Here is a 26558-nt window from a genome sequence, read left to right on the forward strand (position 1 = left end):
ATTCGGCATGCTTGGTTTCATCGGTCAGAACATTGAATACAGGAGTTGGAATGTCGTATTGAAGTTGTACAAGACATTGGCCACACTTGGAATACTGTGTGCAATTCTTGTCACCCTATTATAGAAAGGATATTATTAAACTAGAAAGAGTGCAGAAAAGATTTACTAGGATGCTACCGGGACTTGATGGATTGAGTTATAAGGAGATGCTGGATAGACTGGGACTTTTTCCTCTGGAGCGCAGGAGGCTGAGGGGTGACCTTATTAGAGGTCTATAAAATAATGAGGAGCACAGATGAGCAAGATAGTCAATATCTTTTTCCAAAGGTAGGAGAGTCTAAAACTAGAGGGCATAGGTTTAAGGTGAGAGGGGAGAGATACAAAAGTGTCCAGAGGGGCGATTGTTTCACACAAAGGGTGGTGAGTGTCTGGAACAAGCTGCCAGAGGTAGTAGTAGAGGCGGGTCCAATTCTGTCTTTTAAAAAGCATTTAGATAGTTACATGGGTAAGATGGGTATAGAGGGATATGGGCCAAATGCGGGCAATTGGGATTAGCTTACGGGTTTTTTTTTTAAAAAGGGCAGAATGGACAAGTTGGACCGAAGGGCCTGTTTCCATGCTGTAAACCTCTATGACTCTATAAGCCAACCCTCTCAACTCCGGAATCAACCTAGTGAATCTCCTCTGTACTCCCTCCAGTGCCAGTATATCCTTTCTCAAGTAAGGAGACCAAAACTGTACACAGTACTCCAGGTGTGGTCTCACCAGCACCTTATACAGCTGCAACATAACCTTGCTGTTTTTAAACTCCATCCCTCCAGCAATAAAGGACAAAATTCTATTTGCCTTCTTAATTATCTGCTGCACCTGCAAACCAACTCCTTGAGATTCCTGCACAAGGACACCCAGGTCCCTCTGCACAGCAGCATGCTGCAATTTTTTACCATTTAAATAATAGTCCATTTTGCTGTTATTCCTACCAAAATGGATGACCTCACATTTACTAACATTGTACTCCATCTGCCAGACCCTCGCCCACTCACTTAGATTATCTATATCCCTTTGCAGACTTTCAGCGTCCTCTGCACACTTTGTTCTGCCACTCATCTTAGTGTCATCTGCGAATTTTGACACACTACACTTGGTCCCCAACTCCAAATCATCTACGTAAATCATAAACAATTGCAGTCCCAACACTGATCCCTGAGGCACACCACTAGTTACTGATCGCCAACCAGAAAAACACATTTTCCCCCACTCTTTGCTTTCTGTTAGTTAACCAATCCTCTATCCATGCTAATACATTACCCGTAACAGGCAGAGAGTGGCTGTGGAGGGGTCTTTCTCTGCATGGAGGTCAGTGACCAGTGGAGTGCCCCAGGGATCTGTTCTGGGACCCTTGCTGTTTGTCATTTTCATAAATGACCTGGATGAGGAAGTGGAGGGATGGGTTGGTAAGTTTGCTGACGACACCAAGGTAGGTGGTGTTGTGGATAGTTTGGAGGGATGTCAGAAGTTGCAGCGAGACATAGATAGAATGCAGGACTGGGCGGAGAAGTGGCAGATGGACTTCAACCCGGATAAGTGTGTGGTGATCCATTTTGGCAGATCCAATGGGATGGAGCAGCAGTATAAAATGAAGGGTACCATTCTTAGCAGTGTAGAGGATCAGAGGGACCTTGGGGTCCGGGTCCATAGGACTCTTAAATCGGCCTCGCAGGTGGAGGATGCGGTCAAGAAGGCGTATGGCGTACTAGCCTTCATTAATCGAGGGATTGAGTTTAGGAGTCGGGAGATAATGCTGCAGCTTTATAGGACCCTGGTTAGACCCCACTTGGAGTACTGCGCGCAGTTCTGGTCACCTCATTACAGGAAAGATGTTGAAGCCATTGAAAGGGTGCAGAGGAGATTTACAAGGATGTTGCCTGGATTGGGGGGCATGCCTTATGAGGATAGGTTGAGGGAGCTTGGTCTCTTCTCCCTGGAGAGACGAAGGATGAGAGGTGACCTGATAGAGGTTTACAAGATGTTGAGGGGTCTGGATAGGGTGGACTCTCAGAGGCTATTTCCAAGGGCTGAAATGGTTGCTACGAGAGGACACAGGTTTAAGGTGCTGGGGGGTAGGTACAGGGGGGATGTCAGGGGTAAGTTTTTCACTCAGAGGGTGGTGGGTGAGTGGAATCGGCTGACGTCGGTGGTGGTGGAGGCAAACTCGTTGGGGTCTTTTAAGAGACTTCTGGATGAGTACATGGGATTTAATGGGATTGAGGGCTATAGATAGGCCTAGAGGTGGGGATGTGATCGGCGCAACTTGTGGGCCGAAGGGCCTGTTTGTGCTGTGGCTTTATGTTCTATGTTCTATGTAACACCGTGCACCTTTATCTTATGTAGCAGTCTTTGGTGCGGTACCTTGTCAAATGCCTTCTGAAAATCCAGATACATCACATCCACAAGTTCCCCATTGTCCACTGCACATGTAATGTTCTCAAAGAATTCCACCAAATTAGTCAAACATGACCTGCCCTTTATGAACCCATGCTGCATCTTTCCAATGGGACAATTTATATCCAGATGTCTCGCTATTTCTTCCTTGATGATAGATTCAAGCATTTTCCCTACTACAGAAGTTAAGCTAACCGGCCTATAGTTACCTGCCTTTTGTCTACCTCCTTTTTTAAACAGTGGTGTCACATTTGCTGATTTCTAATCTGTGGGAACCACCCCAGAGTCCTGCGAATTTTGGTAAATTACCACTGGTGCGTTTGCTATTTCTCCCGCCATCTCTTTTAGTACCCTGGGATGCATTCCATCAGGACCAGGAGACTTGTCTACCTTTAGCCCTATTAACTTGCCCAAAACTACCTCTTTTGTGATAATGATAGTTTCTAGGTCCTCACCTGCCAAAGCCTTCCTGTCATCAATTTTTGGCATGTTATTTGTGTCTTCCACTGTGAAGACCGACACAAAATACCTGTTCAATGCCTCAGCCATTTTCTCATTTCCAGTTATTACATCCCCCTTCTCATCCTCTAAAGGACCAATGTTTACTTTAGCCACTCTTTTTCATTTTATATATTTATAGAAACTTTTGCTGTTTTTATATTCTGAGCTAGTTTACTCTCATAATCCATCTTACTTTTCTTATAGCTTTTTTCGTGGCTTTCTGCTGGCCTTTAAAGATTTCCCAATCCTCTAGGTTCCCACTAATCTTTGCCACTTTGTATGCATTTTCTTTCAGTTTGATCCCCTCCTTTATTTCCTTAGATATCGATGCTGATTATCTCTTTTTCTACAGTCCTTCTATCACTGGTGTATACTTTTGCTGAGCACTGTGAAAGATCGCTTTTAAAGTCCTCCACTGTTCCTCAATTGTCCCACCATAAAGTTTTTGGTCCCAGTCTACCTTAGCCAACTCCTCCCTCATCCCATTGTAGTTTCCTTTGTTTAAGCACAAGACACTGGTATTGGATTTTATCTTCTCATGCTCCATCTGTATTTTAAATTCAACCATACTGTGATCGCTTCTTCCAAGAGGATCCCGAACTGTAAGATCATTAATTATTCCTGTCTCATTACACAGGACCAGATCTAGGATAGTTTGCTCCCTTGTCGGTTCCATTATATACTGTTCAAGGAAGCTATCGTGGATACATTCTATGAACTCCTCCTCAAGGCTGCCTTGACCGACCTGGTTTGACCAATTGATATGTAGATTAAAATCCCCCATGATAATTGCTGTACCAGTTTTACATGCATCAGTTTTTTTTTGTTTATTTCTCGCCCCACCATGATGTCATTATTTGGTGGCCTATAGACTACGCCTATCAGTGACTTTTTCTCCTTACTATTTCTAATTTCCACCCAAATGGATTCAACATTTTTTCTCCATAGAACCGATATCATCTCTCACTACCGCCCTGATATCATCCTTAAATATCAGAGCTACACCATCTCCCTTACCTTCCTGTCTGTCCCTCCGAACAGTCTGATACCCCTGGATATTTAACTCCCAGTCGTGACCATCCTGCAACCATGTCTCTGTATTGGCCACCAAATCATACTCGTTCATAATGATTTGTGCCGTCAGATCATTTACCTTGTTTCGAATGCTACGAGCATTCAGATAAAATGCCCGTATCCTAGTTTTTGTACCTTCTTTTTGAATTCTAACACTTCCATTAATAACATGTCCTGAATTCACCTTCCTTTTAATTTTTTTCCTGATTTTTGATGTACTTGGAACATTCTCCCTCCTTCTCCGACTCCTTACATAGGTTCCCATCCCCTTGGCATATTAGTTTAAACCCTTCCCAACTGCTCTAACAAACACTCTCCCTAGGACATCAGTCCCAGTCCTGCCCAGGTGTAACCCGTCCAATTTGTACAGATCCCATCGTCCCCAGAACCGGTCCCAATGCCCCACTCCCCCTTACCCCCGACCTCCCGGGTGGGCCTCAATGGTCTCTCTTCCCTCCAGCAGGGTCGGGTTGCCTGTTCCCCGTTAGTAGGGGGCAGGAGTAAATCCTGCTGGAGGGAACCTCTCCCGGCAGGGGGGGTGGGGGGGAACGGCGGAGAGAGACAGTAGTGGGCCTAGTGACTTCAGTCCCGGGCCCGCTACTGAAATGTAAAAAGTGATTTGCATATTGCAGGCGCAGAGCTGATTACGCTGGAAATCTTAGTCTTGCAGATTGGAGCAGCGAAGCTGGCTGGGAGAATCACCCGCTAAGTCTCACGGTGTGTTCAGTGCCTCTCTGAATTTTGGTCAGTCACAAGTCTCCCATGGGTTGGAGCGGATGTTTCATCTCCCCAGCGATGTCCTCTCCCAAAGCCAATTCGCCCAACATGGAGGTGTTATTGCAGAACACACGGAGTAGATTCATTCCAATGAGAAAGCAAATTTACAAAGGGAGGACCCACCGTCTGTGGCTAACTAAAAAGTACCACGGTTAAAGAAGAAGCATTTACTTGTACAAAGGTGGGTGGAAGGTCAGATTGGACAGCAGATAAGAATCAGCCAAGATAACTAAAAGATTAATAAGGAGGGGAAAATCCAACGAGAGAAAACTAGCTAGAAATATAAAAACAGATAATAAGAGTTGCTATGGAAATGAGTTAACAAACTGAGTGTTGGTCCTTTAGAAAGTGAGTCTGGAGAATTGATAATGGAAAACAAGGAGATTGCAGATGAACTGAACAGAATTGGGGTGGCACGGTGGTTAACACTGCCTGCCTCACAACGCCAGGGACCCAGGTTCAATTTCCGGCTTGGGGTCACTGTCTGTGTTGAGTTTGCACGTTCTCCCCGCGTCTGCATGGGTTTCCTTGGGGTGCTCCGGTTTCCTCCCACACTCCAAAGATGTACAGGTTAGGTGGATTGGCCATACTAAATTGCCCCTTAGTGTCTCAGGATGTGTAGTGTAGGAGGCTTAACGGGGTAAATATGTGGAGTTACGGGGATAGGGCCTGGGTAAGATGCTCTGTTGGAGAGTCAGTGCAGAGTCGATGGGCTGAAAAGCCTCCTTCTGCACTGTACGGATTCTATGATACTTGCACTAAAGAGGATACAAGTAACATCCCGGAACTAACTGTAAATCTGGAAATAGAAGGGAGGGAGGAACTCAGGAAAATTACAATCACCAGGAAAATGTTGGAGCCATGGACTGACAAATCCCTGGGTCCTGACGGACTCCATCAGAGGGTCTTAAATGAAATGGCTAGTGAGACAGTAGATGTATTGGTATTAACTTGATCAAATTCCCAGGATTTGGGGAAGGTTCCATTAGATTGTAAAGTAGTGAATGTAACTCCTTCATTCAAAAAAAAAGGAGGGAGACAGAAAGCATGAAACTGCAGTCCAGTTAGCCTAACATCTGTCAGAGAGAAAATGCCAGGAGTCATTAAGGAGATTTTTTGCAGGGCACTTAGAAAAACCCAAGATAATCAGGCAGAGTCAATATGATATTTTGAAAGGAAAATCATGTTTCATCAGAGTTCTTTGAAGAAGTGGAACTCAAAGCAGTCGGGAGACAGAAGAGAAGGTTGGGGACAGCACAGAAGTTAAAGAGAGCACATTAAATAGTAAAGTCAGTGTCAATAATCCTAGTACCAGACAGATCAGGCAAAAGCAGGGCAGAGAGCAAGGGATGTCCAGATTAAACTGCATAAATTTTAATGCAAGAGGCCTGACGGGCAAGGCAGATGATGGGTACATGGATCTGGGATATGATAGTAATTACTGAAACATGGCTAACAGAGGGATAGGACTGGCAGCTCAATGTTTCAGGGTACAGATGCTGTAGGAAAGATAGAACAGGAAGTAAGAGAGGAGGGGGAGTTGCACTTTTGATTTGGGAAAATATCACAACAGCACTGAGGGGATATATGCGAGGGTTCGGCCACTGACTCTATATGGGTAGAACTGAGAAATAAGAAGGGGGAAATCACTTTGATAGGGTTGTACTATAGGCCCCCAAATACTATAGGCGGGAAATTGAGGAGCAAATATGTAAGGAGATTACAGATAGCTGCAAGAAAAATAGGGTGGTAATAGTCAGAGATTTTAACTTGCCCAACATTGACTGGGACAGCCATAGTATTAGAGGATTCGATAGAGAGAAATTTGGTGTGTATTCAGGAAGAATTTCTCATTCAGTATGTGGATGGCCCGACTAGAGAGGGGGCAAAACTTGACCTCCTCTTGGGAAATAAGGAAGGGCAGGTGACAGAAGTGTTTGTGAGGGATCACTTTGGGACCAGTGACCATAATTCCATTGGTTTTAAGATAGCTATGGAGAATGATAGGTCTGTCCCAGAAGTTAAAATTCTAAATTGGGGCAAGGACAATTTTGATGGCATTAGACAGGAACTTTCAAAAGTTGATTGGGGGAGACTGTGGGAAGGCAAAGGGATGGCTGGTAAGTGGGAGGCTTTCAAAAGTGTGTTAACCAGGGTTCAGAGTAAGCACATTCTTTTTAGAGTGAAGGGCAAGGCTGGTAGAAGTAGGGAACCCTGGTTTACTCAGGATATTGAGGCCCTGGTCAAAAAGAAGAAGGAGATATATGACATGCATAGGCAGCTGGGATCAAATGGATTCCTTGAAGAGTATAGAGGGTTTCGGAGTAGAGTTGAGAGAGAAATCAGAAGGGCAAAAAGGGGACAGGAGATTGCTTTGGCAGGTAAGGCAAAAGAGAATCCAAAGAGCTTCTACAACTACATAAAGGGCAAAAGAGAAACTAGGGAGAGAATAGGGCCTCTTAAGGTTCAACAAGGTCATCTATGTGCAGATCTACAAGAGGTGGGTGAGATCGTGAATGAAAATTTCTCATCAGTATTTATTGTTGAGAAAGGCAAGGATGTTAGGGAACTTGGTGAAAGAAATAGTAATGTCTTGAGGAGTGTACATATTACACTGGAAGTCTTAAAGTGCATCAAGGTAGACAAGTCCCCGGGGCCTGATGAAGTGCATCCCCAGGACATTGTGGGAAGCTAGGGAGGATATTGCAGATCCCCTGGCAGAGATATTTGCATCATCGACAGCCTCAGGTGAGGCGCCTGAAGATTGGAGGGTGGCAAATGTTGTGCCTTTGTTTAAGAAGGGCTGCAGGGAAAAGCCTGGAAACTACAGGCCGAAGAACCTAACATCTGTAGTGGGTAAGATGTTGGAAGGTATTCTGAGAGACAGGTTCTACAGGCATTTAGAGATGCAAGGGCTGATTAGAGACAGTCAGCATGGCTTTGTGAGTGGAAAATCATGTCTCACAAATTTGATTGAGTTTTTTGAAGGGGTAACCAAGAAGATAGATGAAGGCAGTGCAGTTGATGTTGTCTACATGGACTTTAGCAAGGTCTTTGATAAGGTACTGAATGGTAGGTTGTTGCATAAGATTAAATCTCACGGGATCCAGGGTGAGGTAGCCAATTGGATACAAAATTGGCTCGGTGACAGAAGACAGAGGGTGGTTGTAGAGGGTTGATTTTCAAACTGGAGGCCTGTGACTGGCGGTGTGCCTCAGGGATCAGTGCTGGTCCCACTGTTATTTGTCATTTATATTAATGATTTGGATGAGAATTTAGGAGGCATGGTTACTAAGTTTGCAGATGATACCAAGATTGGTGAAATAGTGGACAATGAAGAAGGTTATCTCGGATTGCAATGGGATCTTGATCAATTGGGCCAGTGGGCTGATGAATGGCAGATGGAGTTTAATTTAGATAAATGCGAGGTGATGCATTTTGGAAAATCGAACCAGGGCAGGACTTACTCAGTTAAAGGTAGGGCACTGGGGAGAGTTATAGAACAAAGAGTTAGGAGTACCGGTTCATAGCTCCTTGAAAGTGGAGTCAGAGGTGGACAGGGTGGTGAAGAAGGCATTTGGCATGCATGGTTTCATTAGTCAGTAAGAAGTTTATCAACACCAGGTTAAAGTCCAACAGGTTTATTTGGTAGCAAAAGCCACAAGCTTTCAGAGCGTTGCCCCTTCGTCAGGTGAGTGAGAATTCTGTTCACAAACAGGGCATATAAAGACACAAACTCAATTTACAGAATAATGATATAATAAACATAATAATAATAATAATGATAAACATTATTCTGTAAATTGAGTCTGTGTCTTTATATGCCCTGTTTGTGAACAGAATTCCCACTCACCTGAAGAAGGAGCTTAAGGCTCCGAAAGCTTGTGGCTTTTGCTACCAAATAAACCTGTTGGACTTTAACCTGGTGTTGTTAAACTTCTTACTGTGTTTACCCCAGTCCAACGCCGGCATCTCCACATCATGACTACCATCTTCATTAGTCAGATCATTGAATACAGGAGTTGGTACAGTTTGTTGAAGTTATACAAGACATTGGCAAGGCCACACTTGGAGTACTGTGTACAGTTCTGGTCACCCTATTATAGAAAGGATATTATTAAACTAGAAAGTGTGCAGAAAAGATTTACTAGGATGCTTCTTGAAGGCTTGTTATAAGGAAAGGCTGGATAGACTGGGACTTTTTCTCTGGAGGGTAGGAAACTTAGGGAGCAATCTTATAGAGGTCTATAAAATAATGAGGGGCATAGATAAGGTACAGTCAACATCTTTTTCCAAAGGTAGGGGAGTCTAAAACTAGAGGGCATAGATTTAAGGAGAGAGGGGAGAGATACTAAAGGGTCCAGAGGGGCAATTTTTCTCATACATAGGGTGGTGAGTGTTTGGAACGAGCTGCCAGAGGTAGTAGTAGTAATAGTAGTTTGTCTTTTAAAAAGCATTTAGACAGTTACATAGGTAAGACAGATATTGAGGGATATGGGCCAAATGTGGGCAATTGGGGCTAGCTTAATGGGCAGCATGGACAAGTTGGGCCGAAGAACCTATTTCCAAAATGTAAACCTCTATGACTCTAAGTCATATGTGTGGTGGAGAAAGGGGAACCAGTGAATGCACTGTATTTAGATTTTCAAAAGGAATTTGATAAGGCGCTACATCGAAAGTTCTTGTGGGAAATAAAAGCTCATGGTGTCGGGGTAACATACTGGCATGGATTGAACATTGAAGCCGACAGGAAACAGAGGAGGCATAAAGGGATCTTTTTCTGGTTGGCAGGAAGTTAGGGTTGGTGTGCCACATGGATCAATGCTGGGACCTAAACATTTTACAACTTATACAAATATCTTGCATGAAGGGACTGAAGGTATGGTGGCTATGATTTGCTAATGACATGAAGATAGAATCATAGAAAAAATACAGCACAAACAGACCCTTCGGCCCACAAGTTGCGCCGGTCATGTCCCTACCTACCTAGGCCTATATATAGGCTTACCTATAATCCTCAATCCTATTAAGTCCCATGTACTCATCCAGAAGTCTCTTACAAGACCCTATCGAGTTTGCCTCCACCACCATTGACGGCAGCCGATTCCACTCACCCACCACCCTCTGTGTGAAAAACTTACCCCTGACATCTCCTCTGTACCTACCCCCCAGCACCTTAAACCTGTGTCCTCTCGTAGCAGCCATTTCAGCCCTGGGAAAAAGCCTCTGGGAATCCACCCGATCTATACCTCTCAACATCTTGTACAGCTCTATCAGGTCACCTCTCATCCTTCGTCTCTCCAAGGAGAAAAGACCGAGCTCCCGCAACCTATCCTCATAAGGCATGCCAAACAATCCAGGCAACATCCTTGCAAATCTTCTCTGCACCCTTTCAATAATTTCCACATCCTTCCTGTAATGAGGCGACCAGAACTGAGCACAGTACTCCAAGTGGGGTCTGACGAGGGTCTTATAAAGCTGCACCATTATCTCCCGACTCCTAAACTCAATCCCTCGATTGATGAAGGCCAGCACACCATACGCCTTCTTAACCACCTCCTCTACCTGTGAGGCCGATTTAAGAGTCTTATGGACCCGGACCCCAAGGTCCTTCTGATCCTCTACACTGCTAAGAGTCTTACCCTTGATATTATACTCCTTCATCCCATTTGACCTGCCAAAATGGACTACTACACATTTATCCGGGTTGAAGTCCATCTGCCACTTCTCCGCCCAGTCTTGCATCCTATCTATGTCACGCTGCAGTTTCTGACATCCCTCCAAACTATCCACAACACCACCAACCTTCGTGTCGTCAGCAAACTTACCAACCCATCCCTCCACTTCCTCATCCAGGTCATTTATGAAAATGACAAACAGCAAGGGTCCCAGAACAGATCCCTGGGGCACTCCACTGGTGACCAACCTCCATTCAGAAAAAGACCCATCTGCAACGACTCTCTGCCTTCTGCAGGCAAGCCAGTTCTGGATCCACAAGGCAACAGCCCCTTGGATCCCATGCCCTCTCACTTTCTCGAGAAGTCTTGCATGGGGGACCTTATTGAACGCCTTGCTGAAGTCCATGTAAACCACATCAAGATAGATAGGAAAGTCACTGAAAGTGGCAATGCAGGTGGAGAAGGTAGTCAAGAAGGCATATGGCATGCTTGCCTTCATCGGCCGGGACATTGAGTTTAAAAATTGGCAAGTCATGTTGCAGCTTTATAGAACCTTAGTTAGGCTGCACTTGGAATATAGTGTTCAATTCTGGTCACCACACTACCAGAAGGATGTGGCGGCTTTGGAGAGGGTACAGAAAAGTTTTACCAGGATGTTGCCTGGTATGGAGGGCATTAGCTATGAGGAGAGGTTGGAGAAACTTGGTTTGTTCTCACTGGAATGACGGAGGTTGTGGGGCGACCTTATAGAAGTCTACAAGATTATGAGGGGCATGGACAGAATGGATAGTCAGAAGTTTTTTTTCCAGGGTGGAAGAGTCAATTACTAGGGGGGCACAGGTTTAAGGTGCGAGGAGCAAGGTTTAAAGGAGATGTGCGAGACAGATTTTTTACACAGAGAGTAGTGGGTGCCTGGAACTCGCTGCCAGGGGAGGTACTGGAAGCTGATACGATAGTGACTTTTAAGGGGCACCTTGACAAATTCATGAATAGGATGGGAATAGAGGGGTACGGTCCCTGGAAGGGTAGGGGGTTTTAGTTCAGTCGGTGCAGACTTGAGGGCCAAAGGGCCTGTTCCTGTGCTGTAATTTTCTTTGTTCCTTGTTCTGAAGAGGACATAAGGAGGCTACAAAGGGATATAGACGGGTTACGTGAGTGGGCAAAAATCTGGAAATGGAGTACAATGTGGGCAAATGTGAATTTGTCCATTTTGACAGGAAGAATAAAGAAGCTTCTTATCCAAATGAGAAATTGGGGAGCCATTTTCTGAACCACCCCTCCCCCCGCAGTGTATTTTCCAGCGGCAGGACCTTGTGTTCCACCATAAGTAATGGGGTTTCCCCTTGAATGCACTCCTTGCTTCCGGGAAACCCGTGGCAGGGGTAAGCCAGCTGCGGGACTGGAAGGTCCCACTGGCATGAACAGCTGGAAGATCTTTCCCGAGGTGCAGAGGGACCTGGGTGACCTAGTGCATGAATCACAAAAGGCTAGTCTCCAGGTGCAGCAAGTAATTAGGAGAATGCTTTCTAGACTAATACCTGGAATGGTTGCGTTATCTAATGAGGAAAGGTTGGACAGGCAAGACTTGTATCCACTGGAGGGAACTTGATTAAAAGAAAAAAGATGCTGAGGGGTGTTGACAGGATGGATGTGGAGAGGATGTTTCCTCTTATGGGAGAATCTAGAACCAGGATCACTGTTTAAACAGAGATGAGGAAAATGTTTATCTCTCAGTGGGTGGTGAGTCTCTGGAACTCTCTTCCTCAAAAGGCAGTGGAAGCAGAGAGTCTTTGAAGATTTTTAAGGCAAAGTGAGGTAGATTCTTGATTTACGAGGATGGGGGGGTGGTGAAAGGTTGTTGGGAGTGGGCAGGAATGTGAGGTTGAGGTTACAATCAGATCAGCCCTGATCTTATTGAATAGCAGAGCAGGCTCGAGGGGCCGAGTGGCCTATGTTGGTATGAACCAGGGGAGTTGGGAGCCAGCAGGATTTGAGCTTTGTTAATTGTTGGATGTTGAGATCCAATTAGTAAATTGTTTATTTCAGATCATCACAACAAGCACAGTGGTGAGGTGCTTCTCCCTGGTGAACTCATAACCACAGCCACATTGTCACATGTTGCTCTGTTTATCTGATATAACAGCCTGAAAATAGAGTCACTTTGCGAAGACACCGACTGGGGTGGGGGAGGGGGGAAAGAGTGCGGGGAGTGCCTGCTGGACCCCTGGCCACTTCCCCTCTCTAACTCGTGGTTGCAGTGGCCAGTCAGGAGCCTGCTGGAATGCACTATGACCTTGCTGCTTACTGAAGGATTAAGCTCACTCCGGAGGTGAAATACTTTTCAAAGTTGCTAATGTGCCCTTGGGAACTAAATAATCCCACACCAATAGGAATGTGTGTTATGTTTAATATCTGCTGGATTACTTTATATTATTATTGTTTGGAACAATTTGTAGTGAAATCTATCACAGGAGCAGAATCCAATGACATAATGAACTGTTCTGACCAGCTTTCGATCCTTACCTCGAGCCTTTGTACTAAAGGAATAGAATATAAAAGTAGTGAAGTGTTGCTGCTACAGTACAAAGCATTAGTGAGACCGCATTTAGAATATTGTGCACAGTTTTGGTCTCCTTACTGGAGGAGGGATGTAGCTACATTGGATTGATTCCAGAAATGAGAGGTTCATCTTGCGAAGAGGGATTGGGCAGTGTAGGCCGATACACCCTGGAGTTTAGAAGAATGAGAAGAAATCTAATTGAGGTGCACAAGATGACAAAGGGAATTGACAAAGTAGACGTGGAGAGGATGTTTCCTCTTGTGGGGCAATCTAGAACAAGGGGCTAGAGTTAGGATAGAATCCCTACAGTGCAGAAGGAGGCCATTCAGTCCATCGAGTCTTCACCAACCACAGTCCCACCCAGAACCTATTCCCGTAACCCCACATATTTACCCTGCTGACCCCCCTGACACTAGGGTCAAATTATGGGGCAGCAGATTTAAAACAGAGATGAGGAGAGATTACTTCTCTCAGAGGGTTGTGGATCTGTGGAATTCACTCCCCCAGTGTGTGATGGATGCTGGGATATTGAGTAAATTTAAAGAGGAGACAGACAGATTTTTAGTTAGTAATGGGTTTGAAGGGTCATGGTGAACGGGCCGGAAAGTGGAGTGAGGCTGAGATGAGATCAGTCATGACGGTATTGAATGGCCGAGCAGGCCCGAGGGGCTGAATGGCCTAAATTGAATTGTAGCTCCTAGTTCTTATGATGTTCATGATCTCGATGAAGGGAACATCTTGCACATATTTTCCAATATGACTCAGTGCTGTCAACAATAATACACCATTTCTCCAATCACCATTATGAGTAGCCATCTGTCAGCGTGAAGCTGCAATGACCATTTTTCACTCCCATCTCATTTACAGATCTCTCTCATGCAAGTCCAACCAGACCTTAAAAACCCTTCCCAGCCCCACATATCTGGTAGATACTGAATAGCTTTCAATCTTCATGTTCTCCACATTCCCCTCCTCCCAAAGTGTCCTCCAGTCTATGATTTTTAATTCTTTCATTGGATGTGGGCATTACTGACCAGGTTGTCATTTGTTGCCCAACCCTAGTTGCCCTGGAGAAGGTCGTGGTGAGCTCCCTTCTTGAACCGCTGCAGTCACTGAGGTGTAAGTACACCCACAGTGCTGTTAGGGAGTTCCAGGATTTTGACCCAGTGACAGTAAAGGAATGGCTATCACCTCTCCACCCGCTTGCAAATGTCTCCTCTTTGACCATGAATTTGGTCCTCCTCCCCCCCAAGCTCCTCTGCATGTGATCTGTGTCCATCTTTTAGAAACCTCACCTTATTTTGTCTCAATGAGGTGCCTGTCCTGTTAGCCACAGGCACAATAAGAGGCATTTCTGTACAGGCTCATAGAATCCTTATTAATAAAATACCTGCCAATATTTCCTTGTCTAATGACAAACAAAGAGAAAAGTATCGACATACGGTCATACAGCACAGAAAGAGGCCCATCGTGGCTCCGCTGACCATTAACCAAATCTATTTTAATCTCATTTTCCAGCTCTTGGCCTGAAGCCATGTACACAATGGGTTTTCACACGCTGATCTGAATGCTTCTTAAATCTTGTGAGGGCTCCCGCCTCTACCCGCTTTCAAGCAGCGAGTTCCAGATTCCCACCGCCTTCTGGGTGAAACCATTTTTCTCAAATCCCCACCTAATTTCCTTCCTGCTCCTCACCGAAATCTCTGCCCCTGTTATTGACCCCTCTACGACGGGGATCAGCTCCTTCCTATCCACCCTATTGATGTCCCTCATAATTTTGTACACCTCGATCAGGTCCCCACTCAGTCTTCTCTGCTCTAAGGAAAACAACCCCAGCCTAACCAGCCTCTCTTCAAAGCTGAAACACTCGAGCCCAGACCACATCCTGGTGTATCTCCTCTGCAATAGGGTCCTTCCTATAATGTGATTGGCGATCAGTGACTGGTGGTGTGCCTCAGGGATCAGTGTTGGGACCGCAATTGTTTATGATTTACACAGATGATTTGGAGTTGGGGACCAAGTGTAGTGTGTCAAAATTCGCAGTTGACACTAAGATGAGTGGCAGAGCAAAGTGTGCAGAGGACGCTGAAAGTCTGCAAAGAGATATAGATAGTCTAAGTGAGTGGACAAGGGTCTGGCAGATGGCGTACAATGTTGGTAAATGAGAGGTCATACATTTTGGTAGGAATAACAGCAAAATGGACTATTATTTAAATGGTAAAAAAATTGCAGCATGCTGCTGTGCAGAGGGACCTGGGTGTCCTTGTGCAAGAACCACAAGCAGGTGGTTTGCAGGTGCAGCAGGTAATTAAGGCGGCAAATGGAATTTTGTCCTTCATTGCTAGAGGGATGGAGTTTAAAAACAGCACGGTTATGTTGCAGCTGTATAAGGTGCTGGTGAGGCCATATCTGGAGTACTATGTACAGTTTTGGTCTCCTTACTTGAGAAAGGATATACTGGCACTGGGGGGAGTGCAGAGGAGATTCACTAGGTTGATTCTGGAGTTGAGAGGGTTGGCTTATGAGGAGAGACTGAGTAGACTGGGGCTATACTCATTGAAATTCAGAAGAATGAGGGGGGATCTTATAGAAACATACAAGATTATGAAGGGTATAGATAAGATAGAAGCAGGGAAGTTGTTTCCACTGGCAGGTGAAACTAGAACTAGGGGGCATGGCCTCAAAATAAGGGGGAGCAGATTTAGTTGAGGCATAGAGTATGAGTTCATAAGATATAGGAGCAGCATCAGGCCAGTTGAGGAGGAACTTCTTCACATAAAGCGTTGTGAATCTGTGGAATTCCCTGCCCAGTGAAGCAATTGAGGCTGCCTCATTGAATGTTTTTAAGGCAAGGATAGATAAATTTTTAAACAGTAAAGGAATTAAGGGCTATGTTGAGCGAGCGGGTAAGTGGAGCCGAGTCCATGAAAAGATCAGCCATGATCTCATTGAATGGCGGAGCAGGCTCGAGGGACCAGAAGGTCTACTCCTGCTCCTAGTTCTTATGTGATGACCAAAACTGCACACAGTACTTCAGCTGTGGCCTAACATTTTATACAGCTCCATCATAACCTCCCTGCTCTTATTTACAATCTATATCAATGACTTGGATACAGGGATAGAACGTTCTTTAACCAAAGTTGCAGATGACACAAAAATAGGCGGGACAGTAAGTGGCAATGAGGAAATAAGAACCTTACAAACGGATTTAGATCGGTTAGGAGAGTGGGCCAAAATGTGGCAGATGGAGTCTAACGTGGATAAGTGTGAGGTCATGCATTTTGGTTGGAAAAATGGGAAGGCAACTTATTATCTGAATGGGGAGAGACTTCGGGGTGCTCTGGTGCAGAGGGATCTGGGTGTCCTCATTCATGAGTCACAGAAAACTAGCATGCAGATACAGCAGATAATAAAGAAAGTGAATAGAATGTTGGCATTTATAACTGAAGGAATAGAATATAAAGGTAAGGAAGTATTGTTGCAACTATACAAGGCATTGGTGAGGCCGCACCTGGAGTATTCTGCAGAGTTTTGGTCCCCGTATTTGAGGGAAGATGCAGTGTCATTGGAGGCAGTTCAGAGGAGGTTCACTAGATTGATTCCAGAGATGAGGGGTTTGTCGTATGAGGAGAGATTAAACAGTTTAGGCCGATACTCTCTGGAATTTAGAAGAATGAGGGGAGATCAAATTGAGGTATACAAGATGATCAAAGGTATGGATAAAGTAGACGTGGAGCGGATGCTTCCTCTTGTGGGGCATTCTAGGACGAGAGGTCATAGTCTTAGGATAAAGGGTAGCAAATTTAAAACAGAGTTGAACATAGAACATAGAACATTACAGCGCAGAACAGGCCCTTCGGCCCACGATGTTGCACCGACCAGTTAAAAAAAAACTGTGACCCTCCAACCTAAACCAATTTCTTTTCGTCCATGAACCTATCAACGGATCTCTTAAACGCCCCCAAACTAGGCGCATTTACTACTGATGCTGGCAGGGCATTCCAATCCCTCACCACCCTCTGGGTAAAGAACCTACCCCTGACATCGGTTCTATAACTACCCCCCCTCAATTTAAAGCCATGCCCCCTCGTGCTGGATTTCTCCATCAGAGGAAAAAGGCTATCACTATCCACCCTATCTAAACCTCTAATCATCTTATATGTTTCAATAAGATCCCCTCTTAGCCGCCGCCTTTCCAGCGAAAACAATCCCAAATCCCTCAGCCTCTCCTCATAGGATCTCCCCTCCATACCAGGCAACATCCTGGTAAACCTCCTCTGCACCCTCTCCAAAGCCTCCACATCCTTCCTGTAATGTGGGGACCAGAACTGCACACAGTACTCCAAGTGCGGCCGCACCAGAGTTGTGTACAGTTGCAACATAACGCTACGACTCCTAAATTCAATCCCCCTACCAATAAACGCCAAGACACCATATGCCTTCTTAACAACCTTATCTACTTGATTCCCAACTTTCAGGGATCTATGCACACATACACCTAGATCCCTCTGCTCCTCCACACTATTCAAAGTCCTCCCGTTAGCCCTATACTCAACACATCTGTTATTCCTACCAAAGTGAATTACCTCACACTTCTCCGCATTAAACTCCATCCGCCACCTCTCGGCCCAACTTTGCAACCTGTCTAAGTCTTCCTGCAAACTACGACACCCTTCCTCACTGTCTACCACACCACTGACTTTGGTGTCATCAGCAAATTTGCTAATCCACCCAACTATACCCTCATCCAGATCATTAATAAATATTACAAACAGCAGTGGCCCCAAAACAGATCCCTGAGGTACACCACTTGTAACCGCACTCCATGATGAATATTTACTATCAACCACCACCCTCTGTTTCCTATCCGCTAGCCAATTCCTGATCCAATTTCCTAGATCACCCCCAATCCCATACATCTGCATTTTCTGCAGAAGCCTACCATGGTGAACCTTATCAAACGCCTTACTAAAATCCATATATACCACGTCCACTGCCTTGCCCCCATCCACCTCCTTGGTCACTTTCTCAAAAAACTCAATAAGGTTAGTAAGGCACGACCTACCTGCCACAAAACCATGCTGACTATCACCTATCAATTCATTACTCTCCAAATAACTATAAATCCTATCCCTTATAATTTTTTCCAACATCTTGCCGACAACAGAAGTGAGACTCACCGGTCTATAATTCCCGGGGAAGTCTCTGTTCCCCTTCTTAAACAATGGGACAACATTCGCTAACCTCCAATCTTCTGGTACTATACCAGAGGCCAACGACGACCTGAAGATCAGAGCCAGAGGCTCTGCAATCACTTCTCTTGCCTCCCAGAGAATCCTTGGATAAATCCCATCCGGACCAGGGGATTTATCTATTTTCAGACCCTCCAGAATATCCTGCACATCCTCCTTATCAACTGTAATACTGTCTATTCTACTCCCTTGCAACCCAGTGTCCTCCTCAGCTATATTCATGTCCCCTTGCGTGAACACCGAAGAGAAATATTGGTTCAATGCTTCACCAATCTCCTCCGGTTCCACACATAACTTCCCTCTGCCATCTATAACTGGCCCTAAACTTGCCCTAACCAACCTTCTGTTCTTGACATACCTATAGAACGCCTTAGGATTCTCTTTAACCCTATCCGCCAAAGTCTTCTCATGTCCCCTTTTAGCCCTTCTAAGCTCGCTCTTCAACTCCCTCTTAGCCAATCTAAAGCTTTCTAGTGCACTACCCGAGTGCTCACGTCTCATCCGAACATAAGCCTCCTTTTTCTTTTTAACCAACAAAGAAACTTTTTTGGTGCACCACGGTTCCCTAGCCCTACCAATTCCTCCTTGCCTGACAGGGACATACCTATCACAGACTCGCAGTAGCTGCTCCTTGAAAAAACTCCACATGTCGGACGTTCCCAGTCCCTGTAATCTCCTAGTCCAACCTATGTTTCCTAATTCTCTCCTAATAGCCTCATAATTACCCTTCCCCCAGCTAAAACCACTGGCCCGAGGTTCATGCCTATCCCTTTCCATCACTAAGGTGAACGTAACCGAATTGTGGTCACTATCACCAAAATGCACACCAACTTCCAAGTCTAGCACCTGGTCTGGCTCATTTCCCAGCACCAGATCCAATATAGCCTCACCTCTAGTTGGCCTGTCTACATACTGAGTCAAAAAACCTTCCTGCACGCTTTGAACAAAAACTGACCCCTCTAACGAGCTAGAGCTATAACAATTCCAGTCAATATTAGTCAAGTTAAAATCCCCCATAACAATTGCCCTATTACTTTCACTCCTAAGCAGGATTGACTCCGCAATCCTTTCCTCAACCTCTCTAGAACTTTTAGGAGGTCTATAAAAGACTCCCAACAGGGGAGAAACAACTTCTCCCAAAGGGTTGTGAATCTGTGGAATTCGCTCCCTCAAAGTGCAGTGGATGCTGGGACAGTGAGTAAATTTAAGGAGGTGTTAGACAGATTTTTAATTGGTAATGGGTTGAAGGGTTATGGGGAGAAGGCAGGAAAAAGGGACTGACGAGCATATAGAAGTTTACAGCATGTCAGCCATGATCGAGTGGCGGAGCGGACTTGATGGACCGAATGGCCTGATGCTGCTCCTATATCTTATGAACTCATACTCTATGCCTCAGCTAATAAAGGCAAGTGTCCCATATGCCTTCTTAACCAACTTATCAACCTGTCCTAAGATGAAAACCTTTTTGTATCTACCGCTCCTGCTACATGCAGGGATCTTTGGACATGCACCCAAGGTCCCCCTGGTCCTCTGTACTTCCTGGTGTCTTACCATTCATTCTGTATTCCCTTTGCCCTGTTGGTCCTAAAATGCATCACCTCACACTTTTCAGGGTTAAATTCCATTTGCCACCGCTCTATCCATCGACCAGTCTGTCTAGATCACCCTGTAATCTAATGTTTTCCTCCTCACTATTTACGACACCACCAATTTGCATGTCATCTGTGAACTTACTGGTCATACCCCCACATTCACATCTGGATCATTAATGTACACCACACACAGTAAGGGACCCAGCACCGATCCCTGCCGAACACCATCTGCATTCATGGACACAGTGAACTGACCACTTGTGATGTCACAGCTGCTCTCAAAGCAAAGCACATTCAAAATACAGAGAATTTTCAAAATCAGACTGAACATTTCTTCCAAAACATTTTCACCACTTCAATAATTAATTTCAAACTAAATCTTAATTAAGAACACGTCTGGTGAACATGTGTTCATGTCTCAAACTGTAATTGTTATTGGACAGCTTTGTATCACTTGTTAATGTTCTCTGGGTCAGTTAATGTTTCGCCATTTTATCCTCAGGCTCAATTATGTCTGGTCATCTTCACAGACAGAAAGGTTATGATGAAGCTTTGAGGAACCAGGGAGACTGCTCCCAACAAACAGCTGCACAGATTTACAATATTGTTCCTGTCTCCATTTACATCCCAATATTAAAGAGTCTGTGTTTATATCGGTGTGCTTACGTGTGCACTTTTGTATCTATATCCATGACTGGATGTCTGTGTTTATGTCTGTCTGTCTATAAGACCATAATTGACTCACCTGAAGAAGGAGTGATACTCTGAAAGCTCGTGCTACCAAATAAACCTGTTGGACTTTAACCTGGTGTTGCGAGACTTCTTACTATAAGACCATAAGACATAGGAGCAGAATTAGGCCACTCGGCCCATCGAGTCTGTTCCACCATTCAAACATGACTGATATTTTTTTCATCCCCATTCTCCAGCCTTTTCTGCTTAACTCCTGATACCCTTATTAATCAAGAACCTACCTGTCTCTGTCTTAAAGACACTCAATAATCTGGCCTCCAGAGCCTTCTGCGACAAAGAGTTCCACAGATTTACTACTCTCTGGCTGAAGAAATTCCTCCTCATCTCTGTTTTAAAGGATCGTCCCTTTAGTCTGAGGTTGTGCCCTCTGGTTCTAGTTTTTCCTACTAGTGGAAACATCCTCTCCACATCCACTCTATCCAGACCTCGCAGTATCCTATAAGTTTCAATAAGATCTCCCCTCATCCTTCTAAACTCCAAGAGTCCTCAACCATTCCTCATACGACAAGCTCTTCATTCCAGGGATCATTCTTGTGAACCTCCTCTGGATCCTTTCCAAGTAAGAGTTTTAACAACACCAGGTTAAAGTCCAACAGGTTTATTTGGTAGCAAATACCATTAGCTTTCGGAGCGCTGCTAAACCAAGTAAACCTGTTGGACTTTAACCTGGTGTTGTTAAAACTCTTACTGTGTTCACCCCAGTCTAACGCCGGCATCTCCACATCATGACTACCATCCTTTCCAAGGCCAGCACATCCTTCCTTAGGTACGGGGCCCAAAACTCTCACAATACTCCAAATGGGGTCTGACCAGAGCCTTATACATCCTCAGAATTACATCCCTGCGCTTGTATTTTAGCCCTCTTGACATGAATGCTAACATTGCATTTGCCTTCCTAACTGCCGACTGAACCTGCACATTAACTTTAAGAGAATCTTGAACAATGATTCCCAAGTTCCTTTGTGTTTCTGATTTCCTTAGCATTTTCCCATTTAGAAACTAGTCTACGCCTCCATTCATCCTTCCAAAGTGCGTAACCTCACACTTTTCCACATTGTATTCCATCTGCCACTTCTTTGCCCACTCTCCTGACCTGTCCAAGTCCTTCTGCAGCCCCCCTGCTTCCTCAATACTGCCTGTCCCTCTACATATCTCTGCATCATCTGCAAACTTAGCTAGTGCCTTCCTCCAAATCATTAATGTATATTGTGAAAAGTTGTGGTCCCAGCACCGACCCCTGAGGCCCACCACTAGTCACTGACTGCCATTTTGAAAAAGACCCCTTTATCCCCACTCTCTGCCTTCTGCCAGTCAGCCAATCCTCTATCCATGCTAGGACGCCAGGTACTTATATCCATGTGTCTATGTTTGTGAATGGCTGTGTGTGTGTGTCTGTTTGCGTCTATTTCTGTGCCAATGTCTGTCTGTCTGTCTCTCTTTTTGTGTGTCTGTTTGGGTGTGTGTGTGTGTGTCTGTTTGGGTGTGTGTGTGTGTGTCTGTTTGGGTGTGTGTGTGTGTGTCTGCCTCTATGTCTTGGCGGATATCTGTCTGTGTCTCATTGTGTGTGTATGTCTGGGCGTGTCTGTCTGGATGTGGGTGCCTGTCTGTGTCTCTCTGTATATGCCTGGGTGTGTATTTGTGCCTAAACAAGTAGGCTTACATTAACACTGCAATAAAGTCACTGTGAAAATCCCCTAGTCGCCACACTCCGGTGCCTGTTTGGGTACACTGAGGGAGAATTTGTCATGGCCAATGCACCCTAACCTGCACATCTTTGGAGTGTGGGAGGAAACCGGAGCACCCGGGGAGAACGTGCAAACTACACACAGACAGTGGCCCAAGCCGGGAATCGAACCCGGGTCCCTGGCACTGTGATGCAACAGTGCTAACCACTGTGCCACCCTGTGTCTCTATCTCTCAGGGTTGATTCTACTAATTTGCCTACTACTGATGTAAAATGTAAGACCGATGAAACACAACCTGACACCCTTTCCCCTTCTAAACCATAGATAGCAAACTGATGGATAAATCTTCTGAAAAGTGGGATTGTAGTTTAAAAACTCAAGGTAATACTAAATAATTGGCAGGACTCCCTGGCTCTGATGTGGAATGGCTGTGTATTTAGCCAGTATCCAAGTCTCTGATCTTCCCAGACCCCGGCTAAGAGCCGATAGTTATCAGCCTTTAATTTTAAATATATTTCAGATAGTCTTTGCTTCAGGCCAGAGCCGTACAGAACGTTTGTTGATTCAACAGGCGTCTGAATCCACAAAGCCTGACTTTCTATAGTTTAGTTGGATCTATTTAAATATAAAGATGATTTTGGTTTGACCATAAGCTCGATGAGTCAATGTCTGAACATTGTTTGCAAGGTGTTGCTGCAATAATAAAGGTGGGGATGGGGTGGATTCCAGAGGGGGGCGGGGGGGGGGGGGGGAAATGGGGTGCATTCCGGGGGGGGGATGGGGTGGATTCCCGGGGGGGGGGGGGTGGGGGGGATGGGGTGGATTCCCGGGGGGGTGGGGGGGATGGGGTGGATTCCCGGGGGGGGGTGGGGGGGATGGGGTGGATTCCCGGGGGGGGGGGGGGTGGGGGGGGTGGGGTGGATTCCCGGGGGGGGGGGGTGGGGGGGATGGGGTGGATTCCCGGGGGGGGGGGGGGATGGGGTGGATTCCCGGGGGGGGGGGGGGGTGGGGGGGGATGGGGTGGATTCCCGGGGGGGGGGTGGGGGGGATGGGGTGGATTCCCGGGGGGGGGGGGGTGGGGTGGATTCCCGGGGGGGGGGGGGTGGGGGGGATGGGGTGGATTCCCGGGGGGGGGGGGGTGGGGGGGATGGGGTGGATTCCCGGGGGGGGGGGTGGGGGGGATGGGGTGGATTCCCGGGGGGTGGTGGAGGGGATGGGGTGGATTCCCGGGGGGGGGGGGGGGAGATGGGGTGGATTCCCCGGGGGGGGGGGGGGGAGATGGGGTGGATTCCCCGGGGGGGGGGATGGGGTGGATTCCGGGGGGGGGGGGAAATAGGGTGGATTCCCGGGGGGGGGGGGAAATGGGGTGGATTCCGGGGGGGGGGGGAAATGGGGTGGATTCCGGGGGGGGGGAATGGGGTGGATTCCGGGGCGGGGGGGGGGGATGGGGTGGATTCCGGGGCGGGGGGGGGGGGATGGGGTGGATTCCGGGGGGGGGGGGGATGGGGTGGATTCCGGGGGGGGGGGGGGGGATGGGGTGGATTCCGGGGGGGGGGGGGGGATGGGGTGGATTCCGGGGCGGGTGGGGGGGATGGGGTGGATTCCGAGGGGGGGGGGGTGGATTCCGAGGGGGGGGGGATGGGGTGGATTCCGAGGGGGGGGGGGATGGGGTGGATTCCGAGGGGGGGGGGGATGGGGTGGATTCCGAGGGGGGGGGGGGATGGGGTGGATTCCGAGGGGGGGGGGGGATGGGGTGGATTCCGAGGGGGGGGGGGATGGGGTGGATTCCGAGGGGGGGGGGGATGGGGTGGATTCCGAGGGGGGGGGGGGGGGGAGAGAATGGGGTGGATTCCGAGGGGGGGGGGAATGGGGTGGATTCCCGGGGGGGGGGGGGAATGGGGTGGATTTCCGGGGGGGGGGGGAATGAGGTGGATTCCCGGGGGGTGGGGGGAATGAGGTGGATTCCCGGGGGGGGGGGGGGGGAATGAGGTGGATTCCCGGGGGGGGGGGGGGGAATGAGGTGGATTCCCGGGGGGGGGGGGGGGGGGGGGGGAATGAGGTGGATTCCCGGGGGGGGGGGGGGGAATGAGGTGGATTCCCGGGGGGGGGGGGGGGAATGAGGTGGATTCCCGGGGGGGGGGGGGGAATGGGGTGGATTCCCGGGGGGGGGAATGGTCAGTTTGTCCGGAATTCCCAGGGAAATTGGCTCTTTAACCCTGTCCTTACCCTTGCTGCCCGGGAGGAGTAGGGGTCCTCGAAAAGTGCCCAGATTCTTGGTCGCCACTTCCTCCAGTAGTTGGCAGGAGCCGCGGGGTTGGAGTGAGTGTGCCCGGGGGGCAGGCTCTGGCTGTGGCTGGGCTCGGGTTCCAGCCCCGGCTCCCCCTCTCCCGGTTCCGGGGGCTGGAAGGTCTCCAGCACCTCCTCCGCCTCTCGGTGCTGCCGGTAAGACACCCAACAACACGGCTCCACATCGCTCTCGTCCAGCCCCCAGAAAGCCAACTCTTCCTCGAACAGGGGTCCGCACACATCGGCCGGGCAGTGCAGCTTGCCCGTGCGGTAATAGTTCAGCACATAGGCGAAGATGCCGGGGTGCCGGTCAAAGAAGAGGCTCCGGGAGGCGACCGGCGGCTGCCCGCTGCCCCGGGCTCCCGGCTCGGTCAGGGCGGCTAGCCGGGTCCCTGGCAGGGTCTGCAGGGTGCTCCGGTAAGTCTCATGCCTAGTGCCACCCACATTAATGGTGATTCTCTCGCTCTCCTCTCCTTTGACCATCTCTGCTTGCAGACATGGTTTAGACGGAGCTTTATTCCCAGACTTTCGTCCTCGGTAAGATGAGACACACACCGAGTTTATCATGCGGAGCTCCGGCTTCACTCTCCCCCCGGGAGGAGCCGCTTCTATTCCTCTTCACTCCTGCGATGTGTAAAAACCCGGATCCAGTTACCGGAAAGACAGAGAGAGCAAACAGGTGAGGCAGAGAAAGCGGGACTCAGACACTCATCTGTGCACCTACTGGAGAGAGAGTGGGAACCGCCCCCAGACAGAGCCTGGACACCCAGACAGAGTCCAGACTGGACCCAGACGGAACAGACCCCAGACTAGACAGATCCCAAACTCCACCCTATCTGAGACAGACCGCAGAGTGAACAGACCCAGACAGATGCCAGACTCCACCCTGTCTGGGACAGACCCAGACCGGATCCTGTCTGACCTCCCAGACTGTATCAACGCCAGCTCCTGTCTGGCTACCTGTTGATTCAGTCTCTGTAAATTCAGAAACAGTTTCTTCCTGAGGCAACAGTTTGCTCCCCGTCTCAGAGACACAGATTGATCAATTCTCCATCCCTTTGGTTCTGTTAACTGTTTTGCTACTTCAGTGAGGGTTAGGGAAGGACTCTCAATACTCGGAATATTAACCTGTCTCTGTGTTAACAACTCAAATTGTTTGATTTATAGAAATGGCAGCAAGTTCACTCATTGCACAAGATCAGGAGAAGGGAAAGTCTCCCAGCCTGGTCGCGTTGTTCAACGTGATTATTGACTGGTGATTATTATTGATTATTAGCTGATTCACTCCAATCACAAGTGGGAATATTCGGGCTCTTGCCTCTCCCTGGTCTGGATATTAACACCAATAAACATAGTAGTCGGCCATTCGATGGGGTGGAACAGAATCTGACATCGCAGCCTGAGGGAAAGCTCCAGATCTTGGGGTAAGAGGTAGGATCGAGGGGCCTGTCTCTAAAGTGGTGATAGAGATGGGGTGGGGGAAGGAATTCTCCCCAAAAAATCCTAAGTGTCGAATTCGCAGGAAAACTGGAGTAAATCACGCTGTTTATTTCAGTGGGAGTTCAGACTAGAATCTCCCACACTCTGTGCACTGCAGGGCCCCCAGCGTGAATATCACTAGATTACACAAGATGGGACCTATTCCTGCCCAGGGGTCTGAAACTGGCAGCCTCCCGATCGCTGGCCAGCCAGAGACCCCCCCCACAATTCTGCCTCCCCAACCACCCCCTCGCGGCTTCTGACCATTCCCACCTCTCCTGTCCCAGACCGCACCAATCTCCAGCCTTCCACCCTCTCCAGTGCAGATGCCCCCGCAGGCAGACGCCACCCTCCCCCCCCCCCCCCCCCACCACGCCCAGCCAACCCCCTCTGACAGACTGCCCCCAGCCTGCTCTGATCGCTGGCTTCCCTCTTGTGTCCATTGATCCCAATGCAGAGTGGCAGCAGGACCCCTCACT

The 26558-nt window shown here is 47.6% G+C and overlaps 1 protein-coding gene across 2 annotated transcripts in view; it reads right to left on the bottom strand.

Annotated features, from left to right (window-relative positions):
* The window catches only part of kcnc4 (potassium voltage-gated channel, Shaw-related subfamily, member 4), a 74851-nt gene extending 49684 nt beyond the window's left edge, over positions 1-25167 (bottom strand). For both annotated transcript variants that reach the window (XM_078197882.1, XM_078197881.1), the window contains exon 1: positions 24541-25167. In XM_078197882.1, the coding sequence (XP_078054008.1) occupies positions 24541-25167 (627 nt within the window). The remainder of the gene's footprint in view (positions 1-24540) is intronic.
* Positions 25168-26558: the final 1391 nt, after the last annotated feature.

The sequence above is a fragment of the Mustelus asterias genome, chromosome 25 (genome assembly GCF_964213995.1).
Source record: "Mustelus asterias chromosome 25, sMusAst1.hap1.1, whole genome shotgun sequence".
Taxonomy (NCBI): Eukaryota; Metazoa; Chordata; class Chondrichthyes; order Carcharhiniformes; family Triakidae; genus Mustelus; species Mustelus asterias.